The sequence below is a fragment of the Penicillium canariense genome, assembly GCF_028826845.1.
Source record: "Penicillium canariense strain IBT 26290 chromosome Unknown utg000001l_segment0_segment0, whole genome shotgun sequence".
Classification (NCBI taxonomy): Eukaryota; Fungi; Ascomycota; class Eurotiomycetes; order Eurotiales; family Aspergillaceae; genus Penicillium; species Penicillium canariense.
Window position 1 is genome coordinate 1,767,930 of NW_026622728.1, and position 26,091 is coordinate 1,794,020.

General features: G+C 52.4%; 8 protein-coding genes across 8 annotated transcripts; 5 read left to right on the top strand and 3 right to left on the bottom strand.

Moving 5' to 3' along the window:
* Window positions 1-5,582: 5,582 nt before the first annotated feature.
* On the top strand, window positions 5,583-8,569 carry ura7 (small subunit rRNA maturation protein UTP4; the record flags this gene model as incomplete). The annotated part of the gene is made up of 3 exons (XM_056682733.1): window positions 5,583-6,639; window positions 6,693-6,925; window positions 6,992-8,569. 3 exons carry the CDS (start codon window positions 5,583-5,585, stop codon window positions 8,567-8,569), a joined length of 2,868 nt encoding a protein of 955 aa, XP_056546339.1.
* An 888-nt stretch (window positions 8,570-9,457) lies between these two features.
* On the top strand, window positions 9,458-9,875 carry N7482_000609 (putative Yippee zinc-binding protein Moh1; the record flags this gene model as incomplete). Its single annotated transcript, XM_056682734.1, has 2 exons — window positions 9,458-9,556; window positions 9,642-9,875. 2 exons carry the CDS (start codon window positions 9,458-9,460, stop codon window positions 9,873-9,875), a joined length of 333 nt encoding a protein of 110 aa, XP_056546340.1.
* A 930-nt stretch (window positions 9,876-10,805) lies between these two features.
* N7482_000610 (alcohol dehydrogenase family protein) lies at window positions 10,806-12,223 on the top strand (the record flags this gene model as incomplete). The annotated part of the gene is made up of 6 exons (XM_056682735.1): window positions 10,806-10,942; window positions 11,008-11,154; window positions 11,220-11,316; window positions 11,381-11,845; window positions 11,922-12,043; window positions 12,121-12,223. 6 exons carry the CDS (start codon window positions 10,806-10,808, stop codon window positions 12,221-12,223), a joined length of 1,071 nt encoding a protein of 356 aa, XP_056546341.1.
* An 811-nt stretch (window positions 12,224-13,034) lies between these two features.
* N7482_000611 (KH domain-containing protein) lies at window positions 13,035-14,280 on the top strand (the record flags this gene model as incomplete). Its single annotated transcript, XM_056682736.1, has 2 exons — window positions 13,035-13,431; window positions 13,586-14,280. 2 exons carry the CDS (start codon window positions 13,035-13,037, stop codon window positions 14,278-14,280), a joined length of 1,092 nt encoding a protein of 363 aa, XP_056546342.1.
* Window positions 14,281-15,408: 1,128 nt separating this feature from the next.
* N7482_000612 (uncharacterized protein) lies at window positions 15,409-16,828 on the bottom strand (the record flags this gene model as incomplete). Its single annotated transcript, XM_056682737.1, has 3 exons — window positions 15,409-15,613; window positions 15,661-16,543; window positions 16,639-16,828. The coding sequence occupies 3 exons, from the start codon at window positions 16,826-16,828 to the stop codon at window positions 15,409-15,411; spliced, it is 1,278 nt and encodes a 425-aa protein (XP_056546343.1).
* Window positions 16,829-18,293: 1,465 nt separating this feature from the next.
* N7482_000613 (polysaccharide lyase family 7 protein) lies at window positions 18,294-19,070 on the bottom strand (the record flags this gene model as incomplete). The annotated part of the gene is made up of 1 exon (XM_056682738.1): window positions 18,294-19,070. The coding sequence occupies one exon, from the start codon at window positions 19,068-19,070 to the stop codon at window positions 18,294-18,296; it is 777 nt and encodes a 258-aa protein (XP_056546344.1).
* Window positions 19,071-19,934: 864 nt separating this feature from the next.
* Window positions 19,935-21,050, top strand: N7482_000614 (alginate lyase family protein; the record flags this gene model as incomplete). Its single annotated transcript, XM_056682739.1, has 1 exon — window positions 19,935-21,050. The coding sequence occupies one exon, from the start codon at window positions 19,935-19,937 to the stop codon at window positions 21,048-21,050; it is 1,116 nt and encodes a 371-aa protein (XP_056546345.1).
* Window positions 21,051-22,807: 1,757 nt separating this feature from the next.
* On the bottom strand, window positions 22,808-25,331 carry N7482_000615 (putative LPXTG-motif cell wall anchor domain protein; the record flags this gene model as incomplete). The annotated part of the gene is made up of 2 exons (XM_056682740.1): window positions 22,808-24,673; window positions 24,795-25,331. 2 exons carry the CDS (start codon window positions 25,329-25,331, stop codon window positions 22,808-22,810), a joined length of 2,403 nt encoding a protein of 800 aa, XP_056546346.1.
* Window positions 25,332-26,091: the final 760 nt, after the last annotated feature.

The window sequence follows — 26,091 nt, forward strand, 5'->3', positions numbered from 1 at the left end:
GATGGGTTGGAAACTAGTTGTACGGAGTACATTGACACATGTGTATCCGATCCATGCGCCCAGCCGGGTATAGCAAGGGCCCGCCTCTCAATTCACCATTTAAGGGGGAAACTGGCTGGTCAGGCAATTGGGACGGTCGCATTCGCTTACTGATTTCCTTATTTAGGTACTTGTCTAATCTCCCGTTCAACACTAGTTTCAACTACCGACAGGCTGGAGCATGGAGGACGCCAGGAGGTTCGGCTCAAGGCGCGCGCATGCGATGCTCGGTGGTGTTCAGTGGCTTACCATGTTCTGGATCCCCCCCCGTTCGGCCCCCGGGTTCTTTTTCCCGCCGCGCCAGTACAACTGTGTAAGAGACCCTGACAAGATCCGTGGTGCTCAACTTGGATATCTTCAATCGGGCTATTTTTGTCCGTCACTGTTTAGCGCTCTGTCGCCTTTGCCGAAGTGACCTTACAGAGGTGTGGTCAATCTGCCCGAGGTTGATACCAAATTGTCGGCCACAGCATGGGATAGAATTCAGTCATAGCCGTGCAGGGTATGCAGGGCTTTCAAGGAGGGTCTTGCTAGGGAGTGACAGTCACCTTAATCTTCTATCGAGACACTCGATTTGTTCAAGGCTCTCATGTTTCTCCGACCTCTGCACGATCATATCCCCAGTGTAGGGACATGTTATAGGTGTTGGTCCTCCTTGCGCAGTGGCGCGCCAGGAACATCAATACGTTGGACCACTTCTCAGTAGTTACGCCCGCGTTGTTGGTTTGACCCTGCACAGCGAGCGTTCCTGCAGGGTTTCCCTTCATCTTTCGTCGCAAGGGGAGGGTGTATCCTGCTGTTTTTAATTTGATGAGTACAAGTGAGTGGTGAGTCGACACTGTGTGTTCACCAGTGTCTGATTCTGGGGTCATTCTGATCTACAGTGCGCAGGGCCTGTTCACATTGTACAGTACTGTAGCTCAGATCTGAGCCGTCCATGAGATACCGCCAACAGCAACTTGCGTTACGGAGATATGGAACTTCAAGCGAAATGTGCTGTCACAATTAACTTACAGGGAGACGAATCTACAGTATCTGATTTTCGTCGTTTGTACCCGCGAGTACAGTATTGTCCTTCGGAGCTTTAGCATTCCGTTTACAGGCGGTCAGTCTCTCGAGACTTGCTGTGGAATATACACGCAGACAAACGTCTGTACGTCACAATCCACCTGAAAAGGAAAGGCAAGAGCAAAATGGGAAAAAGAACTGTATTGTAGAAGGGCCGTTTTTCGTCCTCGAAATCGAATACGTCCCAGCTCTCTATCCATTCGGTCTCTGACAATTCAGGACGCCTCAACCGTGGAAAGCGTTGGGTCTTTCCCCAGTACATAATCAACGCTCCACACCCTCAACAGCGGTTGTCCAGCAGGGCCGTTCCGGCATCGAGTAACCATGGTAAGGGGAGGGCAGAGATTCCGACCTTTTCTCGCACTTGCTACACTCTCCGGTGGCGGAGGCAGCATCGGCGGGAAAGCTCTTCTGTGGCCTCCGCCCCGCCTAGTTGACAGCTTTCCGGTCCACTGTGGTTCTGACGCAAAAAACAGAGCGGCTTCACAGTGGCGATGGTCGGATGCAGCGGATATTGTACGCACAAAGCCTGCGCGGCCGCGAGTGGAATTTCGGCCGGTTCTATGGGCTTCGAACCTAAAAGGTGCGTACGTACTGTATGTATGTCTACTCCGTAGTTGCAATATTCTCGGCATTTAGATTGACAGCACAATGATGTACTTCCATAAAAAGTAGGTTTCAGTCGTTTCTCGGCGAACCTTTGAACGCGTGAATGACTAGCAGATCCAAATATTTCACACGCTTGGCAACTCTTGCATCAAACATACATTTTCACAATATTCCGTACATGTTTGCTTTGTTCCCAAATACTGAACAGAATGGACCTGGTTGACCGGTGAAGATTTTTTCTGTTATGCTGCCCCTCTGCGAAGACGTCTATATTCTTGTGAGTTTTTTTTTTTCTGCAGCAGCGTAGTGGGTTCAACTCCACAATGTCAGATATTTCCTTCCCGGTGGGTCCTTAAGCCAGCGGAAGTTCCTGGGTCGTGGACAAGCTACCCCAAGCTTGCATCACGTTTAGCTAGGTAGCTCCGGTCGCGCGCCGTGTCTTCCAACGCCTTGGAGCCTGAAACAAATAAGTAGCACCACTGTATCAGGTCTACCTCCGACGCGATTGGGATGGCCTTCTTGATTCAAATGGTTTCGACTAGAAGATTCAACGCCCTTCCAGCGTCTCCATCAGGTTCTGGAGCTATTAGCAAAAATCTTCGCGTGGCCCCCACAACGAATTAAAGTGGTGCTAATCAGCAACGCGAATCCCAATGGTCACGACAATATGACCTAGTTCGGTAACGTGATGCTGGGTCTGTGGAGGCTCAACCATGGTCTTAGTGTGTTTTTTTACCTCCCCTTTTCCCCACCCCTTTTCCTCAAGAGGTTCCTCTCCGTTGAGATGCAAGCTAGCCCTCTCTTGTTAATCTCGTATTCATCTTCTCGCAGCAGGGATGACCTGGAATATTGTGATCCCTACCGTGACTAGGTGCCTTCCGCCCTGCTTCCCAGCAAGACTTGTCCGATTGAAGGCGAACCGGCAAATCGGAGCAGTAAGGCTGTTAAATACGGCGCTAATCCCAACTAAGTTTAGAGACCAAAATATAGTGGAGAATACCCGTCGTGTAACGAACAGAAAAGCTCCACATCGGAGCTTTCTGTTCAGTACGGAGTCCACGATTACTTCATTACCTCTGAAGCCCGGCAGGTCCCAAAAGGGATAAATTGGCTGTACGGTAAAAGCAGCAGACCTGGTCGTGGCATGGTGACACGTTCGCAAGACTCTCCGCAAACAAATCCATGCAAACCTTAACGACCTCACAATACCGGCCTCCCCCTGCAGGTGCAAGGATACAAGCTGGATTTGGGGGGCGCCCCATACTCCAGCGTTCTGCTTAGGCGTGTTGGCCTCGGCTGGGATCGAAGCTATGCCGTCATCGCCGGCCTCGCGTCCCACCCTTCGACTTAGTTGGCGTATGCGCCGCTTTGCAAGCTTGTTTGGACAAATTGAAGACAGAACTTCAAAAAAAACTCTGAGCGGCAAAGATACGAGGCCGCAATGGTTGACCGAACAGGCCGGAAGACAACGCTGACTATCGCCTTAAACACACAGTTCGTCGGACAACCACATGCATAAGCGGCTCGGCCAGAGTCCGGATTCCGGATACGGGGGTTGGGAACAAGGATTGAACTATCTTGGCGCAAATCCCAGTCACCACTTGCACACGCGTTTGATTCAGCCATCGCGTCCGGACACTGCGTCTATATTGACTGCCGATCCGGCAGTCCTAATCAGCCCCCTTCTCCTACTTTCTCTTGTTCCGGCTAGAGCCAAAGGTAGCCAGGATCGCGGCTGGAATCTAAGTTCACTAAATCGAGTCTGAATTCTGCTACGTCCTAGCTCAGAACCGGAAAAGCACGCGATGATAAGGAGATGACGCGCTGCATTTGCGGAGAACACGACGATCTGAATGGTGCCTCCCACTCTTCCCTCCTTGGTACCAGAGCGTGTCCAGGGCTGGTTTGCGAACGATTAGGTCAGGGCGGAACCTGCTTATTCGAAGCGGGGGACGGGGAGAGTCAGATCCAACAAGATCGAGGGCGAACTGCTCAGCCCGACGCATCCAGCAGTTGAACTCTCTGAAGCCAAGTCCACGCAGCATACGACAGTTCCTGCCCGAATTGAGTTCGACGGGCCGCACGCCAGTGGCCATTCAGAGTATCAGCCATGGAAAGGCACGATCGCATCGAGCTGGGGAGTTGAGAGTTGAGAGTTGACCGGAACAACTGCCACTGAAGATCCTAGTGCTTATCTTCGTCCGCCACCGACTGGTGGTGAGCTGTCGAATCGGTGCGCCCGAGAGAGTCTGTGGGCGCTGCTGACCGGGGAAGTGCCACACCCCACAGCGTACCTCATCTAAGTTTCCTTCCGTTCTCCTGGCCTCGCTGGGCCGATCGCGTCAATATACCTGAAGTTTATTGCCGGGCCTGGTCTTGGACGTAGCCATGTCGAGTGGACCACGATAGTGGGATATCCCGTCTTCACCTACCTGCAGCTCTGTCGAGAATCCGGCCAATTAAACATGGACCGAGTGTCCGGCGTTCTCCTCATCCAGCTTGTTGCTTGTTCCCAACAACCTGCTGAGTATGATGGGCAACCCGGCGATCGGATATGGTCTGCAAGTCAAGCAGGATGTGGCCCTATCAGGAGCCCCCACCATCCGAACGACTTGGAATCTGATACAGAGAGCTGCATAGCTTAGGGAGGCCCTGGACCAGCCACAGCCTATCATTCGGAGGAGGAATGGGGCTGTTTCTGACGTGGCAGGCCTCCGGTGGCCTGGGCCTGCAGGCAGGGAAGGCAACCCTAATATGGAGTCTTCAAGCCGGTCGCTAGGAGGCTGCGGATTGGCGGGCGCCCACGCGCTCATTGGTATTCATTCAGCTGAGCCTGGCGCGACTCACATTGAAATCCGTCTTTTGCTCTTGCATTGCTTGCTGTTCGCTGTCAGATTCCTTACTTTTGGCAGGATGCCCGGCCACAATCGCGTTGAGCCCTCAATGGTTCGATCTTGGGACGCCACCGCTAGCTGGATAATTGTTACCCAACTGAGCACTTGAGACGCCACGCTGCGCTCAGGTAGATGCCGCCGCCCTTCCCCCATCATTTCCACCGCTGCTCGCGCAGTCCGGCACTGCGATCAGCAGCCGCCGACTTGGGTCTATTCTATATATGGGATGTTCAATAAGAATACCGACCGCTTCTTGTCAAGGTTTTGAATTCCGGTTTGGCGACGACCAGCGGCAGGGAGATCTAAAATTTACTGCTTGGTCACGGTGTATGAACGCTGTGTTTTTTATTTTGAATACGCAGGTGCTAGGATTGTGCTACAAAATGTCTTGAAGTCTATCATTTCTAGGTTCTATTGTCAATTATCTTGGTCTTGTTAAGTACCTCGTTCAAGCATCGCCATGTCCAACTCTGTACGCATACTTTATACACGTAACCGTGTATATCCAACCACTAGGTCGTGTTGGGCACGGGGGAAGAATGCACTGAAAATCAATGGGTTAAATTTCGTCTCAAGATTTGGTCCAACCTTTTTTACCATCGAGATTCAATTGCAGACATTTCAGCCATGGCATCGATGTATGTGCCTCTATCAATTGCTCATTCCTGCCTGATCCAACAGGCTCCCAAGACGGGATCTCTCACGTGACCCACCGCCTTCCGCTAAGATAATCCGGCCCGCTAAAATTTATCTACAGAAAAAAAAGAGACCGCGCAACGGCCAGACAGCTTCGACACCGCATTCATTCCAATCTTCAGGCTACAAGATGAGTGCATAAGGGCTTGCGTCGCAGCCCAAATTGGAGTTCATCTGAATTGATTTCCGGCGCCTCAATCCTCGCATTTTGCGTCCGAACATTCGAATCATACCGAGAGAGCGCATCCGCTTCAGAAAAAGCCCCATACCGCAGTCATGGATATTCACCGCTGTCGATTCGTGTCCTACAATCCTCAGGCTATCAACTCGCTTGCCTTCTCGCATCCCCCTTCCGCTGATCTCGCCGGGCGAGGTGTGCCCACTCTTCGACTCGCAATCGGCCGTGCGAACGGCGATATCGAAATATGGAACCCGATGCGCGGAGTGTGGTTCCAGGAGACTGTGCTACGTGGAGGGAAGGACCGAAGTATTGAAGGCCTAATTTGGACACAAGACCCCCATGAGGACGGACCTGCGGGTGCCAAGCTGCCGGGCAAGCTGCGCCTGTTCAGCATCGGCTACTCCACAGCGGTCACAGAGTGGGATCTCGAACAGGGACGTCCACTGCGCCACTCCAGTGGAAACTACGGTGAAATTTGGTGCCTTGCTGCCCAGCCGCAGTGGCAGCCTACCAAGAGAGGCGCAAATGGAAAATTCCTTCCACCGGCTGAGGGAGAGTATCTGGGCCAGCACCTGGCAGCCGGTTGTGCGGATGGATCAATTGTGATCCTGTCGACTGCCGATGGTGATCTCAGGTTCCTTCGTCTGATGCGTCCTTCCACGAAGCGAGCGCGGGTTCTGAGCGTTACCTTCCAGAACCGCAACACCATCGTCGCGGGCTACGCCGATAGCTCTATTCGTCTCTTCGATATCCGCAACGGACAACTACTGAGAACAATCTCACTTGGAAAAGGACCAACAGATGGCCCTAAGCAGCTGCTGGTTTGGTCCGTCAAGTGCCTGCCGGATGGCACGATTGTTTCTGGAGATTCCGCGGGCGAGATCCGCTTCTGGGATGCTAAGAACTACTCCCTCATCCAGCGGATACAGGGCCATCTTGCAGATGTGCTTGATGTGGCTGTGAGCGCGAATGGTGATACTGTCATCAGTGGTGGCGCAGATCAGAGAACAGTGGTTTACCGCAAGAAGGATGTCGAGAAGGGTGATAAGAAGAGCCGCTGGGCAGAGGTCATGCATCGCCGATACCATTCCCACGACGTTAAAACATTTGCTGTTTACGAGACGAAAGAGATCAGTATCGCTGTATCTGGAGGTATGTGACAGAAGTGTCTATGTTGTTGCCGAGTGCTAATTAATGTCTTGCAGGTCCTGATGCGACACCCGTTGTCCTGCCGCTCCGGGAATTTGGGAAAGAACACCACCGCAAGCTTTCCAGCCTTCCTCAGATTCCACAACTTACTTCCGCGCCTTCCTCTCGTTTGGTGATGAGCTTCTGGGACCGAGAGGTGAGTCTCTGGCGAGTCTCTCGAGGCCCAGCTTCTCTGAATGAGAATATCGATGGCCAGAGGCATAGACTCGTCGCAAAGGTTATGATTCAGGTATGAACACTGTCACACGAATTCTGTTTCCGTGAGACCATTTCTGACACGTTCCTTTCTATATAGGGTGAAGAAAACATCACTTCTGCTATGCTGTCCCCAGATGGAAAGACCCTTGCTGTCGCCACAGTATCCGACGTCAAGCTGTTCACTGTTCGCCGGCGCAAGGGCGATGAGAAGGGCGCTCTCCGAATCCAGAAGATCGATGTCCCCAAATCTCTTTCTAGCGAAGGCGCACGTCTCGTGACGATCTCACCGGATAGCCAATGGCTCTGCATCATTCGCCCCAACAGCGGCGTTTATGTGGCTCGAATTCAGTTGGTCTCTTCAGGCACCGATAAACCAGAAATATTAGCGCAGCTTGCACTTCTCAAGCGTGTCAAGCGGCATACACGACACGAAAAGGCCTCTCACGGTACACTGGGTGAGTATGAGCGGGCAATCCGGTCCGCTGTGTTCTCTGACGATAGCAAGACCCTCGCTGTCGCTGATCTGTCTGGGTGTGTTGATACCTGGGTTCTGAGTCCCACGGCGAACTCTGGCGCCACCGTCAATGCCAAGACAAACGGCGTATCCAAATTGAATGACGACTCATCTGACGAGGAGGACGAGGACGAGGACGTTGTGTTCGAGGGCCAGCAGTGGCAGACAGCAGCTTCAGAGTCTCCAATTCCTCGAATGAAGGCCGGCATCACCTTGTTGTCCTTCCGTCCTCAGAGCTCTCCGCCGAAGGCCCTGACCAATGGCAACAGCCACACTGGCCCCTCGGCCGGAGAGGACCGATTGATGGTTGTCACAAGCGAGCACCAGCTCATTGAATTTGAGGCTCGCAGCGGCAAGCTATCAGATTGGTCTCGACGAAATCCCAAAGCTTACCTCCCTGTCGAATTCCGGGGCGTGAAGGACCGCGCCATGGGCTGCATGTGGGATCTTTTCGAGGGCCGCGAGCGCGTCTGGCTGTATGGATCCTCATGGCTGTGGATGTTCGACACGTTGCAAGATTTCCCTTCTCCCGAAGAATTCAAGGCCGCGGAGAACGAAGCCTCTGAACAGCTCGTCAAGGCTTCGAAGCGCAAGCGCGATCCCTTCGAGGACGACGAGAAGGACCGCAAGAAGCCCAACAGCGGTGCTGGTGACAAGGTTCCCCGTTCACAGATGGACATCCACCTTGGATCCAAGGTTCGCAAGATCGTGGGCTGTGACGAGTCGCAGGGCGAGTGGATATCCCTCGATCAAGAACGCTCGCGCAACTACGAGGACGATGAGGCTTACGAGTATGACGAGGCCTTTGCTGCAACCAACGAATCAGCTCTGGCCCGTCTCCGACGCGAGGACGGAGCCGCCATCGAAAACGGGACTCCTCGGAAGAGCTCTCAGGGTAAATCGACGCCCGGCGCCAACGGGCTTGCAGATTCTCAGAAAAAGCAGCTTGTGGTGGCCAATGGCACCGCGCCCCAACCGCCACGCCGCTGGTGGCACACGTACAAGTACCGTGATATTCTCGGGATCGTCCCCCTCAGCAGTTTGTCAGGCGACGACCTGGAGGAGGACGGGAACCCGTCCGGGAACCTGGAAGTGGCCGTGGTGGAGCGGCCGATGTGGGATGTCGAGCTGCCTGGTCGGTACTTGAGGGACTATGAGTAAGTCACTGGCCTTGACAGTTGGTTCTTCTGAACCCGAGCCAGTGCCGTTGTGTCTAGATCGTGTACTATGGGCATCGAGCATGCAGGAGCACATTTTACTGGCGCTTTGTATAGGGAAATATTGAATTTACACAAAATACACACATCCTCTGATATTCATTATGCCCAGCATTGTATATTCCCTGTCTCCCGTCAACTTACTGACTCAATATCAAGGGTAGGCGGCCATCCAGGCTAGCTGGAAAGGATTCGTGCCGCAAAGATGTCGTAAACAGGCAGCAGCTGATCCAGCCCGATCCGGTGCGGGGCGCCGCGCCTGAGGCAGCTGCGCGCCCGACTGGATTCAAGTCTCCGAGACCTCCCTCAACAACGCACCTCTCATCCTCAGTTGCTCGCTCGATATTGCTGGACCTGTGGCACAGATATATACCCAGACGTGACAAGGGGACTGCTGGCTCCTCCGTGCCCCTTCCCTGTGATCCGTCAGCCCCGACCGTTCCTCCAACGCCTTATCGTGCGGCAGGAGGCCTTATCGTCAGCGACTCGTCAGTCGTCAAGCTTCCGCCAGCTCGACCTAACACCCCGGTCGGAGTGAGGCGAGGGATTTCCAGAAGGAGCCGGGCTGCTTCTCAAGAGGCAGGTCCAGAGCGGGGCTCTCCTTATTGAGGCCAAACGCCGATCGAGACGCAGACACCTGCCTCAGGGAGGAGTCAGAGAGGTTCGCCTTCAAGAACTATTAAGGCGCTGGACTCGCCTACTCAACATCATTTCCTGCCTCTTCTTCTGCCCCTTCTCTTTTTCTCCCTTATAGACCTCAAACCTTGTCCCTATCCCCACACCTGAAGCCCACTCACCCCAATCACCACCAACAACACCCCAATCAGCCACCATGGGTCTCTCGTACAACGTCTATCTTACCTCCAACAAGATTTTCGGCTGCAAGCAGTGCAAGACGCACCTTGCTGACTATAATGATATCATCAGTCGGGTGAGTCTTCTTTAATCTGTCATCTCCATGTCTCTGTCGACCTTGTTCTCCTCGCAGTTACTGACGCAACACCCACTCTTACTAGAACTTCCGCGGCCAGCACGGCAAAGCGTACCTCTTCAATACCGTCGTGAATATCACCCAATCAGAAGCCGTCGAGCGCAGCATGACAACCGGCCGCCATATTGTCCGTGACATTACCTGCCGACAGTGCAAGGAAACCGTGGGCTGGAAGTACGACAAGGCGTATGAGAGCAGCGAAAAATACAAGGAGGGGAAGTTCATCCTGGAGGAGGAACTACTCTGCATCGTGTGCTAAGGGGATCTAGAGCTCCCACACGCCTAATCTAGACGTTTGACTGCTCATACGATCATACCATCCTACAGCGATGCTTTCTTTCTCAAGCATTTTCTTGCCGCCAGACTGATTACCGCAGACTGTTTTACCTTTAGTTCTTACCAGCCCCGGTGTTTCTGACAGGCGTTAGGCAGAGCCCATGGAATTTCTTTCGAATCTTTTGAGTGATGATCTTTTCGTTAAACCGAGAAAGAGCTATTTGCAGGGCAGGGCTCTGGGCGCTATGGTTGGTGTTAATAGGAGGGGGGGGGAGGTCGTGCTCCGATTTAAGCATTGACCAGGCTATTATTTCCTTTGACTTTGAGTTTATAGGATGCATAATTGATCATTTGATTCCTTCAAATCGCCCAAGTAAAAAAATTAAGCCATTGTGATAGTGTATGAGCTGTTGCCTGCCCCTTCTAATTGTCTGCCACCACTCGATGGGCTCATACCTTTTTGGATATTCTCCACATTTCTTTCAAACCATCTCTCTAAGACCCGAGTCTCCAAGGTCTTCCAACTCACTGTTTGAGACCTTTCGTCACGACTCGCAGACTAACCACAGCTACTTTCCAGTTACCTCATTTATACTGCTCCGGCCAAACCGGCACTTCTTGTCGTGTGGAGAACCCCATTTGAGCGAGCGCGTACTTTACCAGCCCCACAAGCCACACAAACTGCAATCGCCGGGACCCACGAATTCCTTGACTGTATTCTTTTCCACGGCCACTCAGAATCGACTAGGCTCCGGTCGTTTAATACCTCGAACATTCTACAAAGTTTGACTTTTCGTTAGCCTCGGTTGGGTTCCGGCTATACCCCTCCAGTCCGCTCCAGTTCCGCATTCCGCAAGTGGCCCACGCCTCGATTCAGTTTTGAGATATCCCCCAAGGGACCGAACAAAACAAAATGTCAGCTACTGGTACAATGCAGGCTGTGGTCTTTAAGGAGCCGTTCAAGGTGGCGGTTGAGCAGCGGCCTATTCCCACTGTGCAGGCCCCCGAAGATATTGTCGTGAAGGTGAGATACACGGCACTCTGTGGGAGGTAAGTATTCCGGAACTATAGATTCAATGGCAAGGGTAGATGATGACATTAACACGCGACTGAAGTGACTTGCATGTGTACCGTGGTATTGAGCCGAGTCCTCCGGGACCTATCATGGGTCATGAGTTCATGGGTGAAATTGTTGAGGTTGGCACAGCCGTGACGACATTGCAGAAAGGTGACCGTGTTGTCAGCGCCTTCACTACCTCCTGGTGCGTATTTTGACATTGGGTTTCACCCTTATTTAGTCACCGGTGGCGTACTAAGCCTTTGGTAGTGGCAAGTGCTTCTACTGCAAGCAAGGGTTCTCCTCGCGCTGCGAGAAGAACACCCTCTTCGGCTGTGAGCGCCTAGACGGTGGCCAGGCCCAATTTGTGCGTCAATTCAAATCTCAACCATCTATGAAGACACGGGAAACAGACATTAATGGACGTCTAGGTCCGTGTTCCCAATGCCGAGGGCACGGTGATGAAGGCTCCTGAGGGCGTCGAGGACAAGTACCTCGTGCTGATGGGTGATATCTTCCCTACGGGGTATTTTGCTGCCCACAATGCCTTTAAGAACTCCACCCCGGAGCAGATTGCCGAGCAGACCGTTGTCCTGATCGGCTGCGGACCTGTCGGTCTCTGTGCGCTCATCAATGCGCTGGAGTTCAAGCCCAAGCATCTTCTGGCCGTTGACTCCGTTCCCTCGAGACTGGAGCTCGCTAAGTCTCTCGGAGCCGAACCATGGAACTTCATGACCGACCGCGAGGGCCTGGATAAGCGCGTAAAGGAGCTGACAGAGGGTCGGGGTGCGGATGCCGTTATTGAGGTTGTGGGATTGAGTCCCGCGCTACGCACTGCCTATGAGTTGCTGCGGCCGTGGGGAACTATCAGCAGTGTTGGAGTTCACAATGCTGAGGTGAGTCTCACTTCCAGTAATCATTTTGGTGTAATATGTGAGAACAGGGTACTGATCATAGGGAAATATTTATCAGATTCCTTGGGATGGGAGTGATGCCTACAACAAAAATCTGACTGTTCAGATGGGCCGTTGTCCCGTCCGCTCGGTCTCTGACAAGGCCCTGGAGGTCTTGAAGAAGAACCAGCACAAACTTGGGTGAGTGATTCATTGTTTCCCCTGTAAAAAGAGGTGAAAGGAGCCTTTGCTAATCAAGACTTGCTACATCTTACCAGATTCATGACTGAGAAGATTATGCCTCTTTCCCAAGCGGTGGAGGCCTATGAGTTGTTTAACGCGATGAAAGTGCAGAAGGTAGTGTTCGTGGCAGACCAATAGATCTATCGGTCTATTTCTCAATAGCTAGCTGCGAGCTAGCAGGGTTGAAATCCCCGAGGCTCACGCCACAGCGTATCGTGGACGGCGGGATGCTTGGCAGAATGACTAAGAACTAAGAACTCTTCACTCCCGCTGGAGCCGCAGAGGATTCTTCATTTTATCGTATGGAAAAAGCTGAGAGTAAATCCATGAGGCCGGGGACATGTAGTATCAATAAACAAGTAAATGATAGTAGCTCATCGTCCGCTGGGTAGAGACCTCGTATTGAACGTAGACATTAAGCTCGCAGTTCGCCGTGCATGGCGGGCGGGTCAACTGGCGTCTCCGCTTAACTCACAACATTCCCTCTTCCAACTCTTTCACGACGTCCCTCCCATCGTTTTCGCCATTCCACTTCCTCATCCTCCTCATTTCCTCGTCTCTCCCCTTCACCCCCTTCTCCTCCTTCTTCCTCCTTCTCTCCTCCCGCTCTTCTCCGATCTCACCCTCTCTGCATACCCCGTCACCTTCCCCTCTCGCCCACGTTGATTTCTCCACTTCTGTCGGACCCTCTTCGGTAGGTCAACCCCCATCCATGTCGAGTTCCCAGGGCTTCTTCTAGAGTTGATTGAGTGTATCCCTTGCGATCGCACAAGCTACCTCGACTTGGCTCCCTCTTACCTTGGATCGCAGAGACTGATCACGATTTGCTCCAGTGAATATCCCCGCTATCCACTCCGCCGCGACCGTGTGACTTCCGACGAACGCCCCTCCCAAAAATTATTCTACAACCCCGAACCCTTTACTTTCGTATTATCAACCAACCAACAAAATGGATGCCACTGAAGTCCACCAAACCACCGTTGCTGCTGATGAGCCCATGAACGATGCCTACGTCGACACCATCGGCGAGCAGGAGCCCATGGACGCCACTCCGAAGACTGAGGAAGAGTATGCGCAGTCCATGCTGACTCTGCGTGCGATAGTCTCGTCTAAGGAGGCCGGCGTCATTATCGGCAAGGCTGGCAAAAACGTTGCAGACCTGCGCGATGAAACTGGCGTGAAGGCTGGCGTGAGCAAGGTCGTTCCCGGTGTCCATGACCGAGTTCTGACCGTCACTGGTCCTCTCCAAGGCACCGCCCAAGCCTACGCGATCGTTGCGAAGGGTCTCCTGGAGGGTGCTCCGCAGATGGGTATGGGCGGCGTTGTCTCTAACAATGGGACCCACCGTAAGTCATCCGATTCTCTCTCTATCTCTCCGCGGGGTGCATCCACCTCACTCCCGCACAAGGTTCCGTCCGGCCTGTGTGAACAAGCCTTCGTGTCCAACATATCCCGATCACCGCCCGCCGCAATTCAGATTGTATGCTAACTCTTTCCCAGCTGTCCGGCTCCTCATTTCCCACAACCAGATGGGCACCATCATCGGCCGACAGGGTCTGAAGATCAAGCACATTCAGGATGCGTCCGGTGTTCGCATGGTAGCTCAGAAGGAGATGCTTCCTCAGTCTACGGAGCGGATCGTTGAGGTGCAGGGCACCCCCGACGGCATCGAGAAGGCTGTTTGGGAGATCGGCAAGTGCCTGATCGATGACTGGCAGCGTGGTACGGGCACTGTGCTCTACAACCCTGCTGTTCGCGCGTCTCTGGGTTCCCAGCCCGCTCAGCAGAACAACAACTCGGTTGGTGGCAATGGTTACACCAACCGCCAGTACAACCGCACCGGAAACGGGGCAGACTTCAGTGACAACAGTGGCTACAGCCGCCGCTCCAACTCTGATGCTGGCGCTCGTGGCTTCCCCCTAGTGACGGAGGATGGCGAGGAAATCCAGACCCAGAACATCAGTATTCCTGCCGACATGGTTGGCTGTATTATCGGTCGCGCTGGTAGCAAGATCACCGAGATCCGCCGGAGCTCTGGAGCCCGTATCTCTATCGCCAAGGCCCCCCACGACGAGACTGGTGAGCGCATGTTCACGATCATGGGCAGTGCTCAGGCCAACGAGAAGGCCCTGTATCTTCTCTATGAGAACCTCGAAGCCGAGAAGACTCGCCGCAGCCAGTTGCCCCAGGAGTAAAAGTGTTCGCTTTCTTAGGATGTTGGCAGGGAGTCTGAACAGGACCGCTTGCACTGTTTCTTGTGTTTTTCTTGAACCTTACGACTTCAGACTGTCGGTCATGATCAGCGGCGGTCGTGTGCAAGCGGGTTTCTTTTTTATCCCATTCTATGTTTCCACCCCACCTTCCTCTTTTATCTTTTTATCTCCGCGTCCTTTCCCTTCTCCGATGTACTTCTTCCCCCTGGTGCGTTGCCTCGATTATCCCAGAGGCAAAAAGTTTGCTGCGATGGACAGGTCCATGCTTGTTAGATACCAAGTTCGGCGTCTTTCAATCGACCTATTCTGCGTTGAGCTGAACTGCAACCTGCAAGAATGACATTGTGCCTCGACTTCTTTGATTTTGGGACCACTGTCTACTCTCGCAACTTCTTGTGTCCCAGAACTCAGCTCGTCTTTCGTCCGAACCTTGCTCTGCCACCATCCGATCTTCAGCTACCGCTGCATACCCTTTCTCCTACGAGTCGTCACCCTCCCCTGTCTCTACCTCTTCCTTCACATTCTCCTTCCAATTCCTTCGGACCCCCCTTCGCCAACAATTCGCCAACAATTCGCCAACAATTCGCCAACAATTCGCCAACAATTCGCCAACAAGAACAGTGGAAATCTGCCCTTGATACTCGCTCTCCAGCTCCATCTTTTCCTTCGCCATGCTGTAATTGCGATGCTCTCTACCTTTACCTCTTTCCCCTGCGTCTCCCTTGATATTTTAACTACCGAAAGTACCCTTGAAACCTCAAAAAAATTTCCATCTTCTATCTTCTCTGCTCTCCTAATTCTCGTCTTCGACCCTTCCATGTCTCTCTCCGCGTGCTATCCCTTTCTTCCCCGATGGATATTTTATCTGAATCCCCTGACATGCCACGGCATTTCCTGAGTACACCAAATCCCAAAACGATGATTCCTATCTGCCGCGGATAAGCAATGGTATGAATTGACGATCATCTGGTATTCCACCGTAGCTACTCTTGATTTGTAGGGGTAGTAAAGGATTAGCCCACTTGAGAAAGGATAGCATTGCAAAAGGATAGATGGTCCTAAGATTTTAAGTATAGCCTGGTACAAATTACATTGACCCGCCCGCTTCAATTACAGATAATCATTAGCAAGAACACAGAGTGTTTGCAAGGTTAGTTCCTCAGGTAACAGCGAGCCCGCAATCTCCGGCGCAAAGAAGTCCATTAGAGCGGCTGGAAAGTCTCCAACCATGTCCATCATCGCACAGTCAAAGGCTGACTCGGACGGTTCAAACTCAACATTCACTTGAAGCTGCTCTAGAATGCCCATGTTGATGCTGCTAAAGTAGTCCAGCTCCACTTCCGCGGGACCGATGTGCTGTACGAGCGGCTCTTCTCCTGAAAGCCAGGGCCGCGGCCGGCCACGATCAAATAGTCAGATGTAAAGGTATTTTGGGCTTGCATAGCGCTGCCGGCCAGCGCGAACGATATCAAGTTGATCCACTTGTCCAGATTGTCCAGACTGACATGCGACAGCAGCACCGAGACTTTGAGCTCTGCGGCTGCGAAGTCATCCTCCCCATCGACGTAGTGAACTTTCTCAGCCGTGACGGCCATGGCGACACAAGCGTACATGGTCGTCGGAGTTGTCACAGTAGAGATTATGGCCTTTTCCACATCTGTACCTGTTCCCGTGACAGTGTAGATAGTTGCCGTGGAGGAGTCAAGGCAAAGTGATGAAAGAGCTGTGGAGAATGCAGTGTACAGCTCACTGGTGCGCTGTGCGTCGTTTTCCTGGTCCCAGTATGGGTCTCCGAGAAAGTTGGTCCAGTTTCCGTAGTTCACAACATTGTTGGGGCTGACGTTGATAGTAGTTGCGTAAGTAATGGCAGAGTGCGGCAGCGAGGTGCTTCCAGCACACTCGGTGACGGGGTAGCCAGCGTAATACGTGGTAGTTGAGGTCTCACAGAGCGTCACGGCACCATCGGCACCATAGGCAGTATAAGGCCAAGCGTCGACGGTGACCACGACAGGGCTAGCGGTAGTAGCTGGAGAAGCCGTGAGGGAGCTCAGAACACTCGCAGAAATGCTCTGAGGGCAGGTCTGGCTCTTGGCAGGAGTGAAGAAAATGTATTCCGAAGTGTAGCTGCGGACACAGTAGTGGACACTCGAGCCGTCCAACCGGTTACTCGCATAGGTAGTTATAGCACTATGGAGGAGTAGGTAGAGGAGAAGGTGGAGCTTGGGGGAGCCGTTGTCGTCTTGGGCTGACTAGTAAATGAGCGGGCCTTGCAAGATCCTGAGATAGGTGAGCCACGGTGTCAGCATATATATAGATTGGCTTCCTTACGGTTTTTCATACCTTTGATAGTTTTAGCTGCCCAAGTTGTTGTTTCTCCCGGAGCAGTGGTAGGCTGTGCAGAGGAGAATGCCGGTCCTCGAACAATTTTTCGACGGGGGATTGGTCGGGGGTCAAATCCACGAGGAACCATGGCATTGGTGACTTCCACCGATAGCCATAGGGGCAAGAGAAGGTTGGATTTGAACAGCATGATGAAAGATGCTCCTAAAGTGAGGGGTAAGACACAATTGAACTAGATAAATGTGAGTAGTATAGATGACTGAGGAGAATTCGAATGCTCTATATACCGCTCTATGGGTTATAGATAGGCCTTTCGAGGTTTAGGAAGTCAGGAAACAAGCCGCCCCCATGATTAAGTCCTTACTGAGAAATGTACTATCCCCATCAAGAAGGATGATAAGGACATCATGCTATCCACCCTACAAGGTGTGGATCATCAGTCTCATCATCGTCTCCTGACAGTCTAGCAAGGGTGATAAGAAGCCAGAAGAATTTGGGAGCACCTGGGTAATGATTCCCTAGGACAAGTGGATCCAGCTAATCAATGCATTGGTTATTGTTTCTACATAGTCTTGGATCGAGCAATAAAAAGCCAATTGAAGATTGATCATCTGGTTATCAATATGTTACGCTAACTATGTGGGCTGTTTTGAGCGCTTACTTTTATAGGTGGGATTTGGGGGAAATACATGGATAAAGCAGATTACTCAGGGCCCATCTCAAGAGAAGACCACGCAAGAAGTCTTGAGAATAAGATCATGTCCATTTCTTCAATGCACATTCGTCCATCTGAATCAAGTTTTTGCCCAGTGAAAGACACCTATTTTCTGACAAGTCACTCTAGAATACCCTAGTTTTGGTGTTTGTAGATTGTCATCGGGCCTTATACTCTTATCCCGATAGAAATCAGCAAGGTCATACCGGCTTCGAGAATTAACAAATAGATAATTCTTATCATGTACCCACCCCGTGTTGTATGTACCTATATACACAGGATTTTGTCCGCCGGGTGGGGCTTTCCTGGCCTTCACTAGCCGATCCTTATTTGTAAGACACAACAATTATGACCAAGCTGAATGCGCTTCGATACGTCATAAACCGTTTCTAGGTCGAGCGCTTCGCTTCGCTCGAGCGAGGCAATAGAAAACCATAATTTTCCCTGACAAATACAGCTATAAATAACATTAATTTCAAGGGATGACCCATGATTTTTATCCATCTAAATGAGGAAAGGTCGGACAGAATTATGCAGAAATGATAGGCACCCGCTGTGGGTTGGCTTGGGTCCTGACCTAGGTCCCAAGTGCAGGTAATGTCGTGGTCTAGACTCATGCACAAGGCCACATGCCTCACGCGATCGATAGGCGCTGTGGCTATTGCAAGAGAGATAAGTGGGTGGAGTGCATCGCTAGTGAGAAATCTAAGGGAACATCAGAATGCTCATCTCGATAGTAGATGACATTCCATCTAGGCCACAACAAGTCGGAGATGTGTGACAGAACACGCGACACATATATAGTGATAGTAGGTCTACCCGATAACCGGCTAATCAGGATAGAGAACTCGGGAAGTGTGACAGGAAAAAGTCGCGAAAAGCAAAGCGCAAGTGAAGTTATGATAGAACGCGCGACATGTACTACCACGTAGGAGATCAGTCAATGCTGCACAGAAATTTCGAAGAAATGCACTTCTGACGGAGTATCTCCCTGGTTATAGTTTCCGGCCTTAAAATAACTCGAGGGTGGGTTTAAATTGCCCAAACTCACTTCCTTCAAAGCACCACCATTGATACCGAGGGATAGGGTACTATTTTCATATCGAATTTCGTAGCTGAACGTCTTGCCCACAGGAATATTTCCAATTGAGGTGTAGTATTCAGTGCCGCCTGAACGCGATTTATGCACCCCGATTGAGATGTCACCGTTGGATTTATAGTACAGTTTTGCCACTGGGAAGCTTGATACGCTTGCATCCATGTGGATCTGGCCAACGACTGTGCCGTGCTTGCTATTATCAGGCTTGGGCACAGAGACCGTAGCACTCAGTCGGTTTTTTGCGGCTCTTGGGTCCCAGCTGGACGGATTCTGCTCTCGAAGCTCTGTCCGACAGAATTTGGTGTTTGGGGTTGTTACGCATCCAGAGGAAGAGGGTGAACCAGGGACCTTCAAGACCAAAGCACCATCTCCACTCTCCGTGAAGAAGTAATCATGTCCGGGATCTTGGTATCCAGAGCAGCCTTCGAGGCCTGAGCTGGAAATCGTTGTTGGGCTGCCCGGATTCCCAATAGGGAGCTGGAGTTCCCAGGTGGAAAAGTCGAAATTTCCACCAGGAGCGCATTGAGGGTTGAGAGCCCGAGCCTCCAGAGTACTGACTGTGTAGCCTGGAACAGGAGAAGCCAGTGAGAACATAAGAGCGAAAGGTATAAGAAGCATTGTGCTGTAATTCTTTTGTGGATGCAATGAAGAGGCAGTCAACAGAATTAGAAAAGATTTATAGCAGTGAGGATGATGTTGATGCTACTTATAAATCTCCTGCTTCTATCTACAGATGTTGGAATAACGATGTAACTGCTATAACTATAACAAGAAAACTGAGTGGGATTCGCGGGATAAAAATTCCCGTTGGCCAATGTAACGCTCAGTTTGAATGGCAATTTTTCCTTGAATCTTGACCGACCACTTGCCTCACAGGTTAATTCAGTCGCGGGGGGGCCCTGGCGGAGCGATTACCAATACGTGCTAGAGGGGTAGAGGTTCAGAAAAAGGGGGTTTGGGGTAATTATTAATAGAGGGCGAAATAAGCTTTATTGGGGCTGACCTACCCCAGTTTCTCGTCTTCTTCTAATCTGCGTGATTGGTGGATTATTCCAGTTACACGAATGACATTCTCCATCCGGGGTAGGCTGCATCATGGCCGGCACCTACCCATAACCCGCCCCGCCCCATATCTACAGTGAGTATACGGTGGCGCTTTTCCAAGTTAAGTAGTTGCTCAAATGGGATTAGTACATGGCTAACTAGTTAGTTGCTCCCCAACTAACCGTCCTAATACAGCAGCGGAGTCGACCCTGAGACTGTGCAACCCTCGCTTCATTTGGTGCTTGATTGGTGGAACATTTCCCTGCTGACAAAACAACTGTTCCGTAATTGGGACTGGGTAAAATCCGGGGAAGTGGCTTGAGCTCGATCTATAAAGTGGGCATAGTATACTGGTGACATCCGTTATAACTAGAGAAAATTAGACACGGTTCCTAATCTCATTTAACGTGTCCTACATGACCTAATTTTTTTTTCGCTATGCGTGTCCTATACATATCTTTTCTAGTCTTGACGGCCAACATTGTGGCCGCCTTGCCTGATCCTGGACACTCCAATTCCCGGAAGGCTCCGGGCACTGTTGTCATTGACGGCTATCGCCTCGTGGATGCAAAGGCGCGTCTCAATAGAGGCGATCATAGTCTTGAATCTTCCTTGGATCGTCTCGTTGCCCAGGCCGATAGTTGGCTTAATCAAGGCCCCTGGACGGTTACTTCAAAGACCAAGGCACCTCCCAATGGCACGATCCACGACTATGCCTCCCAAGCGCCATACTGGTGGCCTAATCCCAACACTCCAGATGGTTGCCCCTACATTCAAAAGGACGGTGTGCGCAACCCGGAAGTTGACAACTACCCAGACAAGATCAATTCTATTAAATTGTTCAATTCAACATACAGCCTCTCCCTGGCGTGGTACTACACCGGCAACCCCAAATATTCCTATCATGCAGCAGAAATCATCCGTACTTGGTTCCTCGACCCGAAGACGGCCATGAACCCCAACCTCGACCATGCGCAGATAATTCCCTGCGCGAACACTGGCCGATCGATTGGCATCATCGACTTCTCCCAGGACTATACTGAGATCATCGACGCTGTCGCTATCCTAAACACCGGTGCCCCCGGATGGACTAAGACAGACGCAGCAGCATTCCAAGAATGGAACAAACAATTCCTTCTATGGCTTACCTATTCGCCATTCGGAGTCGAAGAATCGAGTGCAACGAACAATCATGGTACTTTTGCAAACATGCAAATTACCGCCCTTGCCCTCTTCACCGGCAACCATTCTCTTGCACTCAGTAAGGCGAAACTCGCGAAGGACTTTATCAACAACCAAGTGACATCCAATGGCTCCCAACCCCAAGAACTTGCTCGTACGCGGAGTTTCCACTACTCCAACTTCGACCTCACCGCACACCTGCGCTGGGCATTAATCGCACGGAAACTAGGAGTAGACTTGTTCAAATACAAAGGCCCACAGGATCAGACGCTGTTCAAAGCGGTGAACTTCCTGGTGCCGGCGGCGACCCGGGGGCGCGGGGGATTGGAAGTACCCGGAGCTGCAGTTTACTCAGTATGCAGCAACAGATAATATCCATGCAGCAGCGCAGGAGGGCGACCTTACGGCAGAGGCGGCGGTCAAGAAGTTGCTGCCCCCTCCTGGCGGTGATATCTTTGTGTTGAGGCCGGCCCCGCAGCAGTTGGACAATATTAATACCACTTGAAGGGAGGGGAGCTATGGGCAGACCTCGGAAAGACTCTGGACCCATGAGGCTATTGAATATTGAAGGATATTGGCATGGTCCACGTCAAACATAGTAAATTTAACTGACGCCACAATCCTACATCTCTCCATAGCTCGTGGCAAGAAAACTTTGAAATCGTATGAAATAGGTGAAACAGCTCATGTGAGCGTCAACAACCAGGTCGGATTCACCACAGATCCAGGCTCTGCGTGAACATTTCCCTATGCCTCAGATATTGCAAAGAGATGACGTTGAAGCAGTGGTGTTTCCCAGCAAGCATACTGCTGATTATCGTGCTAGACTTGGCAAGGATTGCTGGGGGGACATGGTCTGCCCCCAAAAGCATGGCCATAACGAGATGGACCCAGCCATTCTTCACCCTGCCAATGGATGTACGAACAGATTGGCTAGATGCTAGGCCTTCTTCGGTATTCCAGCAAATATAACCAGCACAAAGCACACGGCGATAGAAAGTATGGAATTGAAACCCCCTGTTTGTGCGCCCCGACTATCCACCAAGATGGTCCTTTCGATCAAAAGCAAGACACTGCATGGTCCCGCATCGAAACAGATTCGAGTCCATCTCTCCAACACACAATTATGACGAGATCGGAATTGTCATCAAAGGCGAGATGACAGTCAGAGATGAAACCGGACAAACCGTGTCTGTGACGGCGGGATATCTCTTTTTATTTCCTCGAGGCAGGACAATTCCCGGCTCTGTGGTTAGCTAATGGGTTGCGTGGAAGTGTGTGGGCAGCTTCCCAAACAAACTATGAAACACTCTACGGAAATGAGCATCAGTGCTGAGTTAGGGGACAGAGTAGCAAGGAAAGATGTATGAGAGTCTCATTCCATTCGTAAGACAGATTCGTTGCATATAAGCGTGAAAAAACCTCGCCCGGCATCAAGATCAAGAACCACTAAAGATATGAGAAAAATGGTGTGGCCGGGCAACGCGTAAGCATAGAAAACAACGGTGCACAGCGAGATGTACAGAGAAGGAAAGCACAAGAAGGATCTTCGAACACCGACGCCGGTTGTGCTGGTTGATGGTGGTGTTTTTGTACATGGGAGGACCAAAATCCAAACTCAGACCCGGTCAAAAAATGCTCCCCGCTCGGAAGTCAATGACAGATGGAGAAAAATAGTGACAGTAATAAGAAAAAAGCGAAACAGGGCACCTTTCTGCCTAAAATATCCCATGATCGTCTGTTCATGGGTCTCGAAATAAACACGAGGAAATTCGTCACGATGCATCAACGTTGAAGGTGTGGGTCGAAGTGCAAAGTATTTCTTTGTAAGGGGGAAACCGGGTTGCACTGGACTTGACAATGAGACAGACAGATGAGGACTCCAGACCCAATCGGGATGCATACACCAGCGTCTAAAGGACACGAAAGAGGAACGCCGGGCAGAAGCCGAAATCTTCGTAAGCAAGATCAATGCGAGGTCGCTGCGTGAAAAACAAAGATATCACAAGGGAGGCGCAGCCAAATTTCCAGTCGGTAGGGGCTTGCATTATGCATCATGGCGTGTTCAGCAGGGTGCAGAGCAAATAAAATGGCGTGACGAGGTGTGACGAGAGACGCTCTGGAGAAACTTAGTCGATGCTATCGTCAAAGTTGACGGTGTCGTCGGGTGCCGCTGCGGAGCGGCGTCTCAGGCCGAATCTCCGCGCACCCAGGCTATTGGTGCGGAGGCGATTTTGCTGAATGGGGGTATAGCTGGTAGCTGATTTGCCTGAGGGGACGCTGATGCGTGTCTGAGGTGCATCTATTCGGGGGGAACGAGGGCTCTCGTCGGCCGTAGAGCCTGGTGTGGCGTTGGAGAAACTAGATGTGAGACCGTACCGGTGAGATCCAGCCTGGATGTTGGAACGGGATGTTGCAGGGGTGTACACAGCAGGAGTCATGAGGCTGCGGCGGAATGGAATCCCTGTGTGAGATAAGGTCGGAGTTCGAGGTTGAGCAGGTTGTGTTTGAGAGGGTGTAGATAACTGTGGATATTGCGAGGTACGAGGAGACATGCCTTGTCCCTGCTCTTGCTGCTGAGGAGCCCCCGAGAAAGAGCGAGATACTGAACGGCCATGAGAGAATCGCTGGCGGGGGGATACACTCTGCGCTGGGCTCGGTGTCCCAGCCTCCGTCATGGGCCTAGAAAGGGACCGATTGAGCGGGGTCGCTACCTCTGAGTTCTCATCGTCGGTGAGGAATCTACGATTGCGGAGAGAGGTCGATACGCGATGGAGACGGCTCGGTGGAGGAGCCACGCTGGAGGGTTGGGGTGATTTGGTGTCTGTCGTAGTTGCCGTGCTAGGATTGATCAAGGAGAGTCTGCGCGCGTCAAGGCGACTAGACATGCGACTGCTTGTGCTTGGGCGCCGCTCAAGACCCTCCGGTTCAAGGCTGGAAGCCCGCTGAAACGAGGATGGCCCCGGCTGCAAGGATTCAGTCTCGCCGCCGATCGCCCGCTGAGACTGCATGCCGGAAGCATGGCTCGGAGGCGATCGATTCCTTTTCAGGTGCGCGTCGGTCAAAGCCAGACAAAGCTCAGTTAGGCTACGACACACGCTGTCCGCTTTACGACGGGCCTGTCTTTCGGAGGAGCTGTATCCTCCATTCACGACCGAGACCGTGCCTGACGGAGCTGTATTGACGCCCAACATGGTGGACAGCGTCAATGCATCTTTGATCGTCGCCTCGAGTGTCGTGTACACGTCACTGCTCAAGACACTTTGTGCTTTTGCCAACGCCGACTGCAAAAGCGGGTGAACCGGGTTCTGCGTGGCATATTCTGCATCCGCCGAGGGCGTGCTGGCTTTGCGGTGGTGCCTCGGCGAAGTCGACAATGCAGTCACCGTGGTGGCTGCCGTCCGCGGCCTTTCTTGGGCTGCGCCGGATATCGCTTCTTGCGATGATGGCGGTAATTTGCCGGTGAGCTCCAGTTTGCGAATTCGTGATTTCAAGTCGTCCAGTTCGTCCCAAACCGTGGAGGGGGCGTTCGTCGACAGGGTGGATTCGGTCCCGTCGCGCCCCTTGTCCGTATCACCGCGCACGCGCTCTGTTGCTTCGGAGGCGGCTGATTGCCGGCTACTTCGAACTGTAGATAGGGTGGAATGCCGCTGTAGACGCGGATCGTGGATAGATGCTCGTCGCTCGCCGTTGACTGCAGGCGAACGTGGAGAGGTCTCTGGACTGGTCCGACCCAGTCTGCTTCGAGGGGGACCGAAAACTGATCGCGATCCAGTCGTCAAGCTGGAGTAGCGGAAGCGGGCTGGTTCATCAAGGGGATGGGCAGAGGCGGATGGTGAGTGGGAGACAGAGCTATAGGGGAGTGTAGGCGAGCCATTCTGCGAAAGCAAGGGGCTGTCGGCATTGCTGAAGCGTTGGTCGGGGGAAGGGGTTTGTTCTGGTTCGGCACGCGTGGTCGGCGACCGGAGACTTTGGCTGGCATATCCGAGTCGTGACTGTTTTACTCCTCTCCTCTGTCAGTCACCTTTGCCAGTCTCCTGAGAAGGGGTCGTGATGGTGCCATGTTCAACGGGCCACGATCCCCCAACGCGCCCCAGGGGGGAGGGAAGCACTCACCCGTCTAAAATCCGACCGTCCAAGGGAATCGCGGCGACCTGAGTCCGTCCTGGCGATGTTCAGGAATACATCTTCGTTCTTGGGGCGGCCCTGGTCCATCTCCGAGGCCTTGTTGTCGGACCCCAATCGATAAGCACCGCTCAGGGCGCGGCCTTGATCGCTCGCCAGGGTCCTGGTTTCGGAATATGCCACACTCGATGGCATGGTGCTCACATTAGGGCGAAGCACTGGGGGGAAGGGCTCTTGCTGAGGTCGCTCGGCATTGGGAGCTGAAGAGACGGGCGGCAGTGCGCCGGGTGTGGAATTGCGGTTCGAGGACGACTCCGAAGCTGCGAGATTCTGGAGGCTGGGGAGGTGAAAGCTTGGAACAGATCGTCGGGATCGGTGCAATAAGGAGCGTTCGGGGGTCAGAGTGTCAGGCGCAGGCGTGTCACGACTGGCTGCGGTGGGGCCTGCCCAACGCTCAAAGCTGGGTGTGTGAGGAAGCGACGCGTTTGGGCGGGCGAGAGTCGTGGGCGCCGCCATGTCCGGCCGCATCTGCTTTGGCGCAAACTGGAAAGAACCTGGTGAATCCTCGCCTGGTCACTGGCCGCAAGGCAGCGAAAGCGTCTTTGCGCCCGCTGGGGGCTGCGGGCTGCTTGGGATCGCGGGTCACCGCTGCGTTCACAAGATTTCCGGGGAAGCTACTGGGCGATATGCATCGTGGATCATCTGACACATTGCGCTGCAGCTGCAAACAAGAAGGCTCAAAGTTGACACTATTGATGTGTCGGGGTGTCAAGCGGCACGAGTGTGATAACGGGCTTGACCTGTCAGAAGGATTTTTTTCCAGTCCAATGTATGCAATATCCCAGGGGCTGGGAAATTAGGATGTGGGCGAGGCCCCGGCTCCATTGCGGCCCTCTTGGGCGGGAAGCTAAGGTCTGATACTATCACGAAAATGCTCTGCTTCTAACTCTAAGTGATCAAGCCTATCTTCCGTGCTCCATCGTGAGGAAGACTACACAGCACTATGATGAAGAACGTACCTGGTCCAATGGGATGCGACCCGCACGCCTGGCTGAAGCCCGGAGTACACGGCCGCTGTCACTTTTCGATCAGCCGCTGTCTTCTGCTGGACTCCACGGAGTTTCGGCCGTTAGAGATGGAAAAAATTTTCTGTGACATAAACCAATACCATTCAGCCTTCATCGTGTTGCCCACTTTTGCCGTTCTCGCAGCAACAAACAAAGCAGCGAACCATGGTACGCCCTCTTAGAGGAACCGGAGGTTCGGTGCCGAGCTCTCCCACTACAAC